Source organism: Panthera tigris, chromosome B1, assembly GCF_018350195.1.
Source record: "Panthera tigris isolate Pti1 chromosome B1, P.tigris_Pti1_mat1.1, whole genome shotgun sequence".
Classification (NCBI taxonomy): Eukaryota; Metazoa; Chordata; class Mammalia; order Carnivora; family Felidae; genus Panthera; species Panthera tigris.
The window spans coordinates 125981713-125996961 of NC_056663.1; the positions used below are offsets into that span (position 1 = coordinate 125981713).

At 38.3% G+C, this 15249-nt stretch overlaps 1 protein-coding gene across 8 annotated transcripts in view; it reads right to left on the bottom strand.

The window, feature by feature from the left end:
• PDLIM5 (PDZ and LIM domain 5) overlaps nt 1-14654 on the bottom strand; it is a 219063-nt gene extending 204409 nt beyond the window's left edge. For 7 of the 8 annotated variants that reach the window (XM_042984165.1, XM_042984164.1, XM_042984173.1 and 4 more), the window contains exons 1-2: nt 14579-14654; nt 11274-11411 (exon numbers count right to left, since the gene is read on the bottom strand). In XM_042984165.1, coding sequence (XP_042840099.1) covers nt 11274-11369 — 96 coding nt within the window. In that variant the 5' untranslated portion in view covers nt 11370-11411; nt 14579-14654. Of the gene's footprint in view, nt 1-11273; nt 11412-14578 lie in introns of those variants that run through there. The other variant, XM_042984163.1, reaches the window with a different exon arrangement.
• Nucleotides 14655-15249: the final 595 nt, after the last annotated feature.

Here is a 15249-nt window from a genome sequence, read left to right on the forward strand (position 1 = left end):
AAGAAAAGTCGATCTACCACGTTGTTTAGTCAAGGACAGTTCCAATGTAACTTAGCCTCAGCCTTTTTGCTGAAATGACCTAACAAAAGGTCTACAGTAAAAATGTTTTCTAAAAAAGCAATACCATACATGGTTCCCAAATATTAGTGTACAAAATGGAACGCAAACGGTAGATGAGAAATATCCAGACAGCATGTAAGAATCCTTAAACATCCTGAATTCAAAGTCTAGGGCCTGAAATCTACATTTGTAAAATTTCTTAGATCGGCTTTGATAATCACTTTGGAAAGCAGTCATTTTTTTTTTTTTAATAATCTCAGTTATTCCCATTTATACAAGTCTTTGATTCTCCAGCATGTATTGTCTCTTTAAGAAATACACACATAGGAGATAGAAGAAGAAGAAAGAAGAAGAAAGAAGAAAGAAGAAGAGAGAAGGAAGGAGGGAGAAGAAGGAGAAGAAGGAGAAGAAGAAGGAGAAGAAGAAGAAGAAGAAGAAGAAGAAGAAGAAGAAGAAGAAGAAAAAGAAGAAGAAGAAGAAGGAGAAGGAGAAGAAGAAGAAGAAGAAGAAGAAGAAGAAGAAGAAGAAACAACACATTCACGAACTTGGCCGTCAGTAGTTAAAACTGTCATCTATTCCCAGAAAAGAGAGAACCTGGTTAAAAAAAGCATTATTACTACTCCGTTTGATTTCAAATCCTAAGCCTAATCAATTACCATCTGTGTAACTCTGGGCATGTTATTTAACTTCTTCCTCCCTCAGTTTCTTCATCTATAAATCAGAGATTTAAAATCATACTTCCTCAGAGGATCATTATGAGGATTAAATATTGGAACATGAGGAAAACACTTACAGCAGGGCCTAGACAATAACACGGGCTCCATAAATGTCAGCATATTTACATTGCTATTATTATTACTATTTAATATAGAAAAGAAAGGAGACCCAAGCAAGTTGGAGTAGTCAAAAATTTGGAAGAGCACCTGGTATATGAATGTGCCTTGAAAGATAGGTAGAACTTTAGAGGTAAGAAGAAAACAAAGGTAGTAAGCACAAAAAATTAAGGACTTTAGGGTTAAAAATGGGCATTTTGGACCATAAACTCAGCTGTATTAAGTGGGCCCATGTATATGCAGCCTGAATGCCATGCAGAGGAATAAAGCAATAACTCAACAGATAACAAGAAGCTCTTAACAGTTTTTATTTTTATTTATTTATTTTTTTAAATCTTTATTTATTTTTTTTGAAAGAGAGACAGAGTGTGAAAGAGAGACAGGGGAGAAGCAGAGAGAGAGGGAACACAGAATCCAAAGCAGGCTCCAACTCCTGAGCTACCAGTACAGAGTCCGACGTGGGGCTCGAACTCACGAACCATGAGATAATGACCTGAGCCGAAGTCAGATGCTCAACCGACTGAGCCACCCAGGTGCCCCTGTTAACAGTTTTTAAACAGGACAATAATGCATTGAATGCAGGATTTCAGAATTCCTGGTTGGGCAACTTGCCAGTCTGAATATGAAGAACCGAACTACAAGGGCATAAACCACTGATGAAGTTTGGAAACATGTGTCTACTAAAATATTGAATATCACTCTGAGAATTGGATACCAATAACTAGAATCTTCCAGAATGGACAGTTATATATAAAAAGAAATGCCTACTATAAAAAGACCAGAAGAATTATTTGTAGAAAATTTATAAGTTAAGTAGCATAGAGATACTTCAAGAGAATGTTCAAAATCATGAAAATGACATGCATAATAATGCTTTTATCTTTGTATAAACTTCTTTCTCCAGAACATCTCTAAGGGTTCCAATTTAAGGGATAAAGCATTTGTTTTCTAAAGGACATTTGTCCTCCACTACCTTTTCCCAAGAAGAAAAATACCTTCAGAACATACCCACAACCACCTCCAGCCAACATTATACAACCTTACTAATTTTTAATTTTGCCACCTATAAAAGTTAAAATCTCAGAAATCATTTGTGAAATCCTGAGCTAATAACTGGGATCCTCAACAGAACCAAATCACAACACTTAAGTCCCTGACAGAACTAATGGTAAATGGCATTCAGTTGTTAATGTCATTAAAATAAAATTTTAGTAAATCAAAATTTACCCAAGACAATCATCAAGAAGAACAATGGCCACTGTTAAATCAATTTTTGGATTCTGGAAAAAAATGTTTAACAAGTCATAGAATTCAAATAACCAATGGTACAAATTCTTATCTAGTTCCAAATTCTTCTCATCATATATTTTTCAAAGATTTTATTTTTAAGTACTCTTTGTGCCCAACGTGGGACTTGAACCTACGACCCTGAGATGAAGAGTTCCATGCTCCACCGACTGAGCCAGCCAGGTGCCCCTCTTCTCATCATATTTAAAAATTTATAGCAACACACTAAAGGGAAATTCCACATCCCTCCTTTAACCACATAAAATACAAACATCCCTGGCATCCTTACTCTTTTTGTCACCAAAGTTACCGACACACACAGTCTGCTGTTTAAACCAAGGTAAAATGAAGAAATCTATTGTTAGTATGCCTTCACAATGCCTGACTCACTATGCTATGGAACACTTAACACTTCAGTTAAGCTCTACTGGCCAATAAAGGTTGACAATGAAAACACAGTGAGTCTGCTAGGGGTGAATTTTACTGTGTCTGAGGGCCATACTGAACAGCTCATAATGGCCAGTCTCCTTGTTACATCATTTAAAGGGAGCTAGAGAAGAGCAGGATTTGAAATCCCACAATATATCAGGCTCCAGGAGAAACTCTAGAAGTAACGACCTTGAGTCTATTAAATGTGATCTGCTTAAACTTTCCAGAAAGTCTACGGCAGGGCAATATGCCAAAAACCGTTCAACAAAAAACAAGCACAATATTTCACCATGTAATTGGAAGTAATATGTTAACATTGAGAGGAAATCCATTTGGAAATAGGAAATAAATTTTTTAAAAAACAGGAAATAAATGATAAAGGTAACTATTAATCAAAACTGCATGACAAAACTCAGACTATCATCCCTAGAAATTAATGGTATCATTTACAGAAGAGCGGCACATTTTTTATTTCATATGTTCATGCAAAATGGGAAATAATGAACCACTTAAAAACAAAATCCTCAGTAGAATACTTGTGATTAAGTCCTATAAAAAAGAGAAAAGTGAAAATAGGCCCATCTGATTAGGAAAGATCAAAGGCTGTTGAAACATGGGCTAGCGAAAGTATGAGGAAACCAGCATTCTCATATTGTGGGTAGGAGTGCCTCTATAGAGATATTTGGCACTATCAATCAAAGTCATTAATATATATAGCCCTTTGACTCAGCAATTCCATTTCTAGGAATTTATCTGATAGATACGTTCATATATATGCAACGCATATAAATGCAAAAATTACACTGCAGTGTCAGTAAAACACAAGAAACAACTTGTCTATCAATAGGAAACAGTTAAATAAATCATGACCAATCCAAACAATGCAGCTTTATATAAAAAGAATAAAGATATATTTATTAATTTGGGGTTGAGTGAAAAAAAAATGCCAAAAAATATATAGTTTTTAAGGATACAATTTGTGTTGAAAAGGAGGGTGGAAAGGACATATATGTATATACATGTATCTATATAGATCATTTCTGAAAGTATACACAAGAAAATGTTAGCACTGGTTGCTTCCAGAAGAGGAAATGAATGGCGGGAAAAATGAGACTCTCCTTTACATGCTATTGTATCTTTGGAACTTCAAACCCTATGAATATATTACCTAAAAAGAAGCATAAATTAACCAAATTTTAAAGGCAGGAAGGGGTGAAGGGTTAAGAAGATTGCCTGAGTACCAAATGTTACCCAGTAAATAAGTGCTCCACTGTGGCCTTTTTTAAATTGTCTCTTTTCTCCACCTAATGTGGCTCTTTTTCATTTCCTCCTGTTAACCTTCCCAGTCCATTTTGCTCTTTCATGTAGGCCTATCATGGACATGGGCTGTAACTATCTAGTCCTGCTGGGAGTACTAAACGCCAAAGAGGTTGATAGACTTTGTTCCATTAATCATCACATAAAATGGGCAACATCAACAGCTGTCAAAGAAATGCTTACTTACACAAGGGTAGATAACACCACTCATGTAAAACAAGAAAAAAATGAGGTGGGGAAAGATAGTGAAGTGAACATATGGTTTCATTAATGTTATAAAAAATTCTTCCAAAACTAACTTTTCCTTTAATGTTTATTTATTTTTGAGAGAGGGAGACAATGAGTTGGGGGGAGGGGCAAAGAGAGACGAAAACAGAGGATCCGAAGCTGGCTCCCAGCTGAGAGCAGAGAAACCAAAGCAGGGCTCTCGAACTCAATGAACTGTGAGACATGACCTGAGCTGAATTCAGATGCTTATCTGAGTCACCCAGGAGCCCTCCAAACCGAACTTTAAACACTCATTCAATACTGTCCACTCTGTATACTCATAAATAGTTTATTACCAAAAAAAAAAGAAAAATCTTCATTAAAACAGAGTACCTGTTCTAGAAAAGTTACTTTCCCACTTTTGTAATTTAACAACCAAACCTGCATTCCCAACAGGGCTACTGAGTGGCTGTGCACATAGAATACCTAAGAGTCACCAAGGTCACTACATTAACTGCTTCAATTTTTTCTCTTTTCATTTCCTTATGTCATTTATTTACAAATGCATACAAAAATTGATATTTCACATGCTAGGGTCTCGTTCTGTCATGTTTTATATTATATAGTATTATACAGTCAATACTTATATACCTCAGAAATTTAAATAAAGGCTTAGAGTCTCCCCTACTAAAACTGAACGTAATTATCCCTTACAAGACACCAAAGAACCCCTTTTTTGTCCAGAACGATGTTTGCTTCTAGATTACCTAACTGATACCAGAGTTTTTCCTCCATGCAGTTGTAACTGGGGGCCAACTGGGGGCCAGTTGTAAATGGGGGGCCACAAGTCTCATGGTATATGAGAATCTGGGTAAGAACTACTGCAGAAAGGATATTTTGGATGAAGACAACCAGTTAACTAACTATAAATTCACACTGCAACCTGACCAACAACTATCATAAAGAAACATTCTTTGCCTTGAAAGTTCTCAAAAATAACTGAAAATAAGTCCACAGTCTTCAATATTCTCAGTTTAAGGAGATATTATACCTGATCGATGAGTAGGTGAACAAGTTATCTAAAAATCTCCTTTACTTAGGTTTAGCGTTCTTACTTCGTCTACTCTCTACAATATTGTTTCCTCCATCAGACACAGATAGCCTACAGACCAGTAAAATTCCTCTTACTTTAACAAAGAACCTTCCAAAATGCCTAACATTCATTAAAACTAAAAAAATCAAGCTCCACTTTTCTAAAACTACTTATTTACAACAAAACATAGTGATAAGATTTTTCATTTCTTTACCAATAACAACCCAGAAAAACATCTTCAGAATTATCTGGAGATTCTTTACCCTTGTCACGACAATGATAGAAAATTACCACACAGAAAAAATAGGTCTCTGTGCCTCACACACAAGGTAATTAATACTTTTAAAGCAGAAGGTGACCATACATGTGAAATATACATTATGCAGTTATACATACTAAATCATTAACTTTCCAACTTGGCATAACGACAGGGTAGTTGGAAGGGAATGTAAAAGAAAATACCCAACAGCTTAAAATTAACAATGGGCCCATTTATTCAAGGTAGGATGGTTCTCCCATTTCAGCCTGAGAGGACTGAAAGTCTCTTTCTGTCCCCCTCTAGGAGGGAAACTCTGCAGCTGGTCTGTCTGCAGAATCACTCAACTATATTCACAGCTTTGCTCAGGGTCAAGCAATGGCCAAGAAAAGTCTTCGTCTTCACTTTGCACTGAAAACCAACACAGAGAAATGTTGACTTTGAGATGTTCAAATTTCATCCTTCAAGGATCATTTCAATTAATTTCTCCTGTAGGAAGCTGACCCCACAAATACAAAAGATCCACACCTACTGAAACTGAGAAACACTTATCTGTATCTTCGTAACTATCAACTATTCTTTTGTGAAGGTCTTATGACCATGTCTAGTACTGTACTTATTTCTTTTCTCCCCAACCACTGTAATGCCCAACACTTTGCATCTTCTTAAAAGGCTTCCAGGAAGTATTCCTATAACTGCTGAATGGATGAATTCTTAGCAAAATATTTCACAGTTTTTTTTTCTGTTCTGTCTTATACTCCCAAGCAGAGGTCCACACTCCAGAAAATAGTAAATTTCTTCTGCTTTTCAAATCCAACTAAAAATCTTATCTGAGCTGGTAACAACTAATCTTCCCCTAACTCTTGAGAATCAAAATCATTATTATTATTTGTATTAAATTATCTGACCTCATTCTTACCTGCTAATGAAACAATGTAGATGTGTTTATGGAGAACTGGGAGATCATCTTCAGGAAATCCAAATACTGACATTTAAGGAAAAAACTCTAACATCATAAATCAGAAAGCAACACACAGCAGAGTACTGCAACTTCAGGATGCCATACTTAAAATATATCATCCTTCCTGTAATTCCATCATGAGGAACATCAATTTGCCAAGATACGGCCTTGAATTGTGCAAGAAGTCTCCTATTTCTTCTTATAAAATATACTGGCAAAGACCAATAACCCACACCGCTACAATGAAACCCGTCCCCACATTCCGTGGCTTGAAGGCAATTTCATAAATACAGGGTCATAAAAAGTCCTGTAGCCAGCACTCCATTTTAAAAATAGGAAACTGAAGACAATGACATATGATTATACAGTTACAGCAATCTGAAGATCTTTTTAAAAGTCTGCAGGAATTACCAATCTTGTCTTAGAAAACCACCTACTAAAAAAGAATGCAAAAATCATACAATATAGATAATGGGCAAATTTGTGTGAAATGTTAAAATTATATAATGTGCACGCTTTAATACACAAAGTCATATTCAGCATATTCATATGCTAGTAACAACAAAATCTCAAAACAGAATGTTGAAGTCCCAGCCAATGGCCTATTTGTCACAAATACATCTGCTGTCACAGAGCCCCAATGTTATAGGGGACCATAAATAGCCCTGTGGAGTTCAACACAGCCAACATCTAACCAGAGGAAAACTGTCTACTTTTGAACTCTAAACATAAACATGCAGGTTCCTAGCTAAGCACACACTTGTGATTTTTTTTTCTTTTCAAATTCTAATAAACTCTAAGTAAAAAATATATACATAACTCCTACATTACCCACAATTATGGGGGATTTGATATTTCAAGTCTCTAAACAATTTTTTCTTTTAATTTTATAATATTATTGTAAAAAGTAACAACCGAAAGAGTACTACGTGCCAGACCTTGCTAAGAATTTCATATATACTATTAAAATAAGAGAATCATTAAATTATATGTTTCAAGGCATGCTTTCAAGTTTTAATTACTTCTTGATACTATTCATTAAACAACCCAGTGACCACAGAAATATATCCCAATAATTTGACATAATTAAAGCAGAATACAACCAGAGAACTAAGTAAGATGAGGTATAACATTACTAATCTCACTACAATATAAATTAGTTATTAGGCACACATCTTTATTAGGCAGTACTACTAGGCATGTTTAAACTGAACCACACAAGGGGTTAAAAATAACTACAATGAAGGCCAACAGCCTAGCAGCACAGTTGAGCCAAAATTCCCTTCCCTCCTCCCCTCCCCTCCCCATCCTCTCCAGTCCAGAATGAATTGCATGCCCCACTGCACAAGGCCCAAAAAGGTCACAGGAGATGGCAGAGACTTTTGTAAGAGAACAGAAATAACTCAGCAGCTTTGTTACCGTGGTCTCTTTTAATCAGTATGTTCAAAATCCTTTAATTAGCACTCTGTCTACACAAGGAAAGCATTTCTTCTGTGCCAGAGGAGGGCACATATGTATGTACACAGTGTTCTGTTGTATCAGCATCACAACATGGAGCTAGGCCTCAAATTGTCTGCCAGGGAACCGAAGCACAGAAAATTCTTTTAAAGGCATGATACTATAAAATTTACACATTCCATTTGCATTTCTATTACCAAACAACAAAGTGATGATTTAGTCTGTTTCATTAGGTGTCAATTTGTTTCTGGACTTTTTTCCCAACAAAAACAGATACATTTGAAACTAAACAGTAACTTTCGTTAGTCCGATATCTATAAAGAAGGATATTCAAACTTAATATAAATAATGTTAACAGAACATAAAAACAAGACAATATTCAAATATCATTCCTGTCCTCAAAGGAGATCTTCAATAAGGGGAAAAAAACTTGCTTTGCTCAAACAGGAATAAATAACAAGACACATTTTCATATGGATGCTTTCCATTTAAAATTTCATCCAACCATAAAATCTTAAAACTTAGAGACTGGATTACATATATGTATTTCCTTGTAAATTCTGATTAACTGGAATCAAGACAGAAATTGGTGGTAAATTAAACTGTTTTAAAAAAAAAAGAAAGTTAACTGTTTAAAAAAATTCACAGCCAAGAAACATGGAAAACTCCATTAGTAAACTGTATACTCTAGAGAGGTTTTTAAGTGTTGCAAACTTATTTTTAACCTTTCAACATCAAGTTGTACATATATATATTGTTGGAACCAATATGTGTATATATATGTATATATTTATACATATATACATCTATAATTAAAACAATAAATTCCTAAATATTAGAGAAACAATCTGATTAAAGAAACCATCTATTAGGGGCGCCTGGGTGGCTCAGTCGGTTAAGTACCTGACTCTAGATTTCAGTTCAGGTCATGATCTCAAGGTTCGTGAGTTCCGGCCCTGTGTCAGGCTCCACACTTGGTGTATGTTGCTTGGTATTCTTTCTCTCCCTCTGTCTCTCTGCCCCTCCTCAGCTCTCTCTCTCTCTCTCTCTCTCTCTCTCTCTCTCTCAATCTAAGTAAATAAATAAACTTAAGAAAAAAAAAAGAAGGGACGTCTGGATGGCTCAGTTGGTTGAGCATCCAACTTCGGCTCAGGTCATGATCTCATGGCTCATGAGTTCCAGCCCCACGTCAGGTACTGTGCTGACAGCTCACAGCCTGGGGCCTGCTTCGGATTCTGTGTCTTCCTTGCTCTCTGTCCCTCCCCCACTTGTGCTCTGTCTCTCTCTCTCTCTCTCAAAAATAAACATGAAAGAAAGAAAGAAAGAAAGAAAGAAAGAAAGAAAGAAAGAAAGAAAGAAAGAAAGAAAGAAAGAAAGAAAGAGAAAAAACAATCTATAGATAAAATTTATTACTAGGGAAGTCGCATAGCATAACTGCTTGAAAGCCAGCTCTTCCACACCATCCATGTAAGCTCATAGCACAGTTTTGTACAACGGGAATAATACCACTACCTTGCAGGTTTACATGAGAATTAAATGAGATGATGCACGCAAAGCACCTGGCAAAAATCCAGGTTTTCTGGCAAGGCTGCTGGGGGCCGGGGAGGGGGGGGGGGGGGGTGGGGGGGGCAGTGGTTCAGGGGAGTAAGTATTTTCATGCATTGCACAAAATTATAAATTGGCACAACAATCAAAATTATATATGTGTGTATATACACACACATATATATGTATATATATAGTTAACCCTTGAATAACATGGGGACTGTGGCACTGATTCCCCCATGCAACCGAAAATCCATATAAAACTTGTGACTCCCCCAAAACTTAACTATACTAATAGCCTACTGTTCACTGAAAGCCTTACCAATAACATAAAGTCAATTAACATGTTGTATGTTATGTATACTGTATTCTTACAATACAGTAAGCTAAAAAAGAAAATATTACGAAAATCATAGGGAAGACAAAATATATTTACTAGATGGTATATATATTTATTTTTTCAAAATTCCCATGTAAGTGGACCCACACGGTTCAAATCTGTGTTGTTCAAGGGTCAACTGTGTGTATATGCATATACATAAAAAATTATGTATATATGGTATCCACTACAGCACTGTATATAACAGCAATACTGGAAATCATATAAATGCCTTTCAATAAAGGACTGGTCATATAAATGCTACTTCTCTACAAGACAATTCTATATAGTTGTTAAAAAAAAAAAAAACTCTAGGGAAAATTCTCCATGGTAAATTAGAAAAAAAAACACGGGGGGCGCCTGGGTGGGTCAGTCAGTTAAGCGTCAGACTTTGGCCCAGGTCATGATCTCACGGTCCGTGAGTTCGAGCTCTGTGTCGGGCTCTGTGCTGACAGCTCAGAGCCTGGAGCCTGTTTCAGCTTCTGTGTCTCCCTCTCTCTCTGACCCTCCCCCGTTCATGCTCTATTTCTGTCTCAAAAATAAATAAAAATAAAAAAAAAAAAAAAGACACGGAACAGAATGTATACTATAAGCAAACGGGGAGTGGATATTCATATTTATTTGACTATGAAAAAAAAGCCCTCAGGAATGTTGTAGAAGTAATTAATACCAATAATTATCCACTGGTGATAAAAGTCAAACAGTGCCTGACACACAGTCAGGCCTCAAAAAAATCATCATCATCATCATCATCATCATCATCATCAAAATATATCCTCAAATTGGATACACAGAATATATTCAAACTAAATTCATAATGAAGTAAACAACCAAATCTCAATTATGTACAAGGTGACTATCTTTTTTTTTTTACCCCTCCCCCAAGGTGACTATCTAAATAGGAGATCCAAGCCCTTCAATTCCTCTTCAAAGGTAAGTAGCTTTTGGCACTTTTACTGTTGGCTATCATCTTCACCAGAAAGTGAGCTGAGGAAATAACACCAAACACAGTCATTTTATTCGGTACTGATCAACAGTTTTTAGTTAGCTTTTGGAACTAAAAGAGACCATGAAAATCCCATAGTGCAACCTTCTAATATTACATATGAGGAAACGAAGGTCCAGAGAATTCTCCAAATTAGTGACAGTTCAAAGATTTGAAGTCCGCCCCCTAGTTAAATGCTTTCCATTATCCTTATTAATAGATGGAGGAAACTGAAAATAAGCTTAAGTGAAACTGAAAATAAGCTTAAGTGAAATCAATTATCCTTGCTAAATTCCCTCCCCACCGCATCCTTGATTATACATAACTAAGTCTGAGAAGATCAAATCCCATAAGCAATTGTGATGAGTACAGGTTATCCAGAGAACTCAACAACTCAGCCCTGAGGTTTCCAGGACTAAGCATCAAATGAACATCTGTAATAAAATCTGTGAAGTTTGCTTACATTAGAGATTGTCAGAGGCATGTTGAAATCCTTGCCACCTTGCAGCCGGAAACCCCAAGGAGCTGGGCCAACCAAGGACACACTGTAGTTGCTCATGGCTCTAACAGCTCAAAGTTCAATCCCAGAAAATGAAAGAAACTGTGAAAGAAAATTAGATGGTTAACAAAAAAGATTATTTGAAGCCCTATTACATATTTAAGTGTACTTAATATAAACTCAACTAAATTCTGTTCAGTATTTTGTCTTGGGGGGAATGAGAAGCTGTGAAGGGTAAGTCTATATTAAGTTCTAAGGAAAGGAATCTATGAGCTAACATACAATTTCCAAAGTGATGCCAATTTCCATAGTCTAAAAACTCCATATCAGGATACACCTCTAGACTCGATCAGTTCTACAAACTGCTACCGTACAATTTGTGGCTTCTTGCATACAAACTTTAACTGAAAGTATTTTACAACACATCATTATATATAGGAGAAAGAACAAGAACTTATTTCAGGTTTAATTCAAAATGATTTTCCACTTCCCTCTACCTCATACATTCTTTTGCCTGCAGTTGGCAAAAGTCCTTAAGCTACTTTCACATATGAAAAGTACTGGAAATCTGTAGACTCTCATTCATGCCTTCCACACACAACATTCTTTAAAATAAGTTGTTTTTTAATGCACAAAACTCTTCTCTCCAATCATAAACTACAACTTGCATTTCCTCTTACAGGCACATAGTGTTTCCCACGCTTAGAGTAATATTTACTTTTCTTTTAGACAGGCAATGATAGGTAATACTCCAGCACAATGATATTTCAGTGAGAAATGTTTTTTGTTTCATACACACCGTATTAGGCAAAGTAGAGAGTGAGCATTAAGCACACAGTGAATAAGACTGACTAAATGAGGGGGAATATAGGTTAATCTTAATGCATGAAAGGGAAGTAGAGCTTCAGAAAAGAAGCAGCACTTCGTGCAGTCTTCTTTGTTTTGCTGTAAGTGTGCTTATAAGGACTCGAATGATTGTACTTTTATTTGATAAAAAAAAGTGTGACCTCGGTTTGGTATTGGTTGTTACGATGGTCATATGTGGGTGGGAGAAACTGGGAGGAATGGACATTTTCTAAAATGTAATCTAGGAAACCTATTACTTCCCTCTTTAAAAATATTAAAAATGTAACAAATGTAGAATTTAAAATTTTAAAACCACATTTAAAAAAAAAAAGCTGTTTAAGACACACTTCCTTGGAAAAATCAGTGCTGTTTGATTTAATCACCACTTTATATTACCTGTCTAAATAATTTTCCATTTTTTTAACCCATTCAACACTGTGATTAATATTAATATTGGCAGATGTAGGTATTTAAACCATTGGGTATATTAAAAGCAAACAGATTACATCTTCTTATAATGGGAAAATGAGGGAAAACTTTCAAGTTAAGCCTGGTTCTTAAAAAAAAAAAAAATCAAACCACTGAAAATCTGCACTGTATCTACCTCATAAATGAAATGACCTTTTCCACTAGCATGGTAGTACACATTCAGCACTGATGCAATAAACACAGAGCACTAAAAAGACCCAACAGTCATGCCAGAAGTCAAACTGTTAGATACACATGAACAACAAATAGTAGGAAGATAATAAAGCGTCTCACACAGTTTAATTGCTTTCCCGCTATAATAAAAGATTTTCACAGAACTCGTAGAGAAAGACCGTTTTGACACTGGTATGTAATACAAATCAGAAGTATGAGAAGCCAACTGGTATTTCAAAGGCAGCTCGCCCCCTCCTTTTTTAATCTTTAACTTGTATCAAGAGAAGAATGGGAAAGTTAGGTACAACTTCCTCTGGCCCCATTGTTCGCTACAAGAAAATGTATGTATACACAACGTATGTATGTTATATATCAAACTATGTGCATGCAACTTCCCTTTACTTGGCAGTTCCCTTCCTGACTTCTCCCATTTATTAAAATTTCTAGCACGGGCCCCACTATACAACTAGTGTCATTTAATTTCTGGTATTCTCCCTCTGTTAGCTTCATTTGCCTTAACCGTTCCGATCCCTAAGCAATGGTAGTATTATTATTGGCCTTTTCCAGGTCTCCTGCATCTGGTTAGTAGTGCCCAAACTCTTACTAAAATACTAAGCAGGCAACAAATAATGAGCAGTCTATTCTGCTTTCAAACACGATGAAAATGTTGGAACTTCTGTATAGTTTGGGATTTTCTTTTAGGGAAAGTCTAAACAATACCCTCGCCCTAGTACTTGGGAAGGAAGCTTCGTATTTCCCACACTTCTATCCCGGCTTCTCCGGTAAGTGGGAAGGAGGAATGGAGAATTCAGAATGACAAGAAAGGTCTGAAATTAAAGAGCAGTATATCTTGAGATTCTCTTTTTCCCCAAATCGAGACGTAATGGGGGTAGAGCCTGCGAACTAAAGCCACAGGCACTGGCCGAAAGCAGACAAGACAGTTTTCCAGCAGAGGTTCACGCCTAGTCCTGTTTGCCAAATAAGGCTCCCGAGCGGGCTATTTCCGTGGTAGGCAGGTCCGACGTCCTCACGGTCAGGAAGGCGGACTCGGGATAGGATCTGGCGATCACACCCTAGACCTGCCCTGCCCGACGCAGCCACGAATATTCTCCTGGCTCTGCCCTGTCCAAACGCCCTTCCTTTTTCCACTTATTGTCAAATGCACTGAAGTCACAGTCTTACGAAAGCCCCACAAGTATTGATAAATCTGGCGATTATGATAGATTTAAAAAAAAAAAAACAGCTTTATTTCTGGTCGCGCGGATGTTTCCCCAACAGGTTACACAACTGTAAATATCTGCGGGGGAAATAAACACTTCTCAGTAGCGCGAAAGCAAACCAAAAATAACACGCCTTTCCCGCGTAGTGCAGCTCCCTCCACCCCAAAGAGGTGCACGTAGGGCTGTACCCACACGGCGAGGTAGGTGCCCGGTGACTCCCGGCAAGCTGCCTGGCCAGCGGGTCGCTGCGGGGGTGCCCGGGAGCCCCACGTCCCCGCCTCCGCCGCGCTCGCCCCGGCCGGCCCCGGCTCCGGGAACTTGCAGGGTTCGTCCTCTGGCGTCGCGCCCACTCCCGCGCCGCCCTTTCCCCAGCGCTCCTCTTCCCACGCGGCTCTCTCAACTCCGCCGCCCCAGAAAGCACCTGAGGAGCAGAATCGGGCAGGGCGCGCCCCCTCCTCCTCAGCTGGGCTTCCCTCCACGCACAGGGCGCAGAACCAGCGCCTCTCCCAGCCCGCACCGCGGGATATCACAGCCGCACATCCCCGCCCGGCAGCCGCTCACCTCGAGTCCGGCGTGGCGCTGCCTCCGCTTCAGACGAGCGCTGACAAGTGACTCTGGGTGCGTGCGCCGTCCCCACCGCCCGCGGGAACTTCCGCCTCCTCGCGCTCCCGGCCCCGCCCCCAGGCTGGGACACGCCCCCGGCCGGGCCGGGCAGCCCAGCGCGGGCGGAGTGGTGTGCGAAAGAGTCAGGCGTGCGGGCTTGCAGAGGCGAGCTGAAGCCAGCGCAGGGAGACAATTGAGTTACCGAGTTTCGGTGGGAGTAGTCAGGGGATTTCGAGCAGTACCTGGCAAAGGTATGCTCCGCGTGTCTGTTTTGTAATGCGATGTATTTCTCTCTCCAGAAACTTTGAATTGGCAAGCAGTTGTTCTGGCTAAAAATAGAAGGGAGCTTTGGATAAATCCCTAGCTATGCAAGTTCAGCGGCTACTGCCTGATTTTTTGAGAGAGCTTTATGTGCCCTAAGAAGTGCAGCCCCTGAAGTTTGCATGTCAGGAAGGTAAAAATTGGTAATCCTGATATATAGAAGTTAAATTCCGTGATCGTACCAGAAGAGACGTTGATAGAAAGAAACGGCCAAAAGCGTTTCAACCACTCTATCCTCATTATTTCCTGTGTCCAAATCAATAGCCCATTTGGCAGTTTCAGTAAAGTTGCTGGATTTAGACCACGGA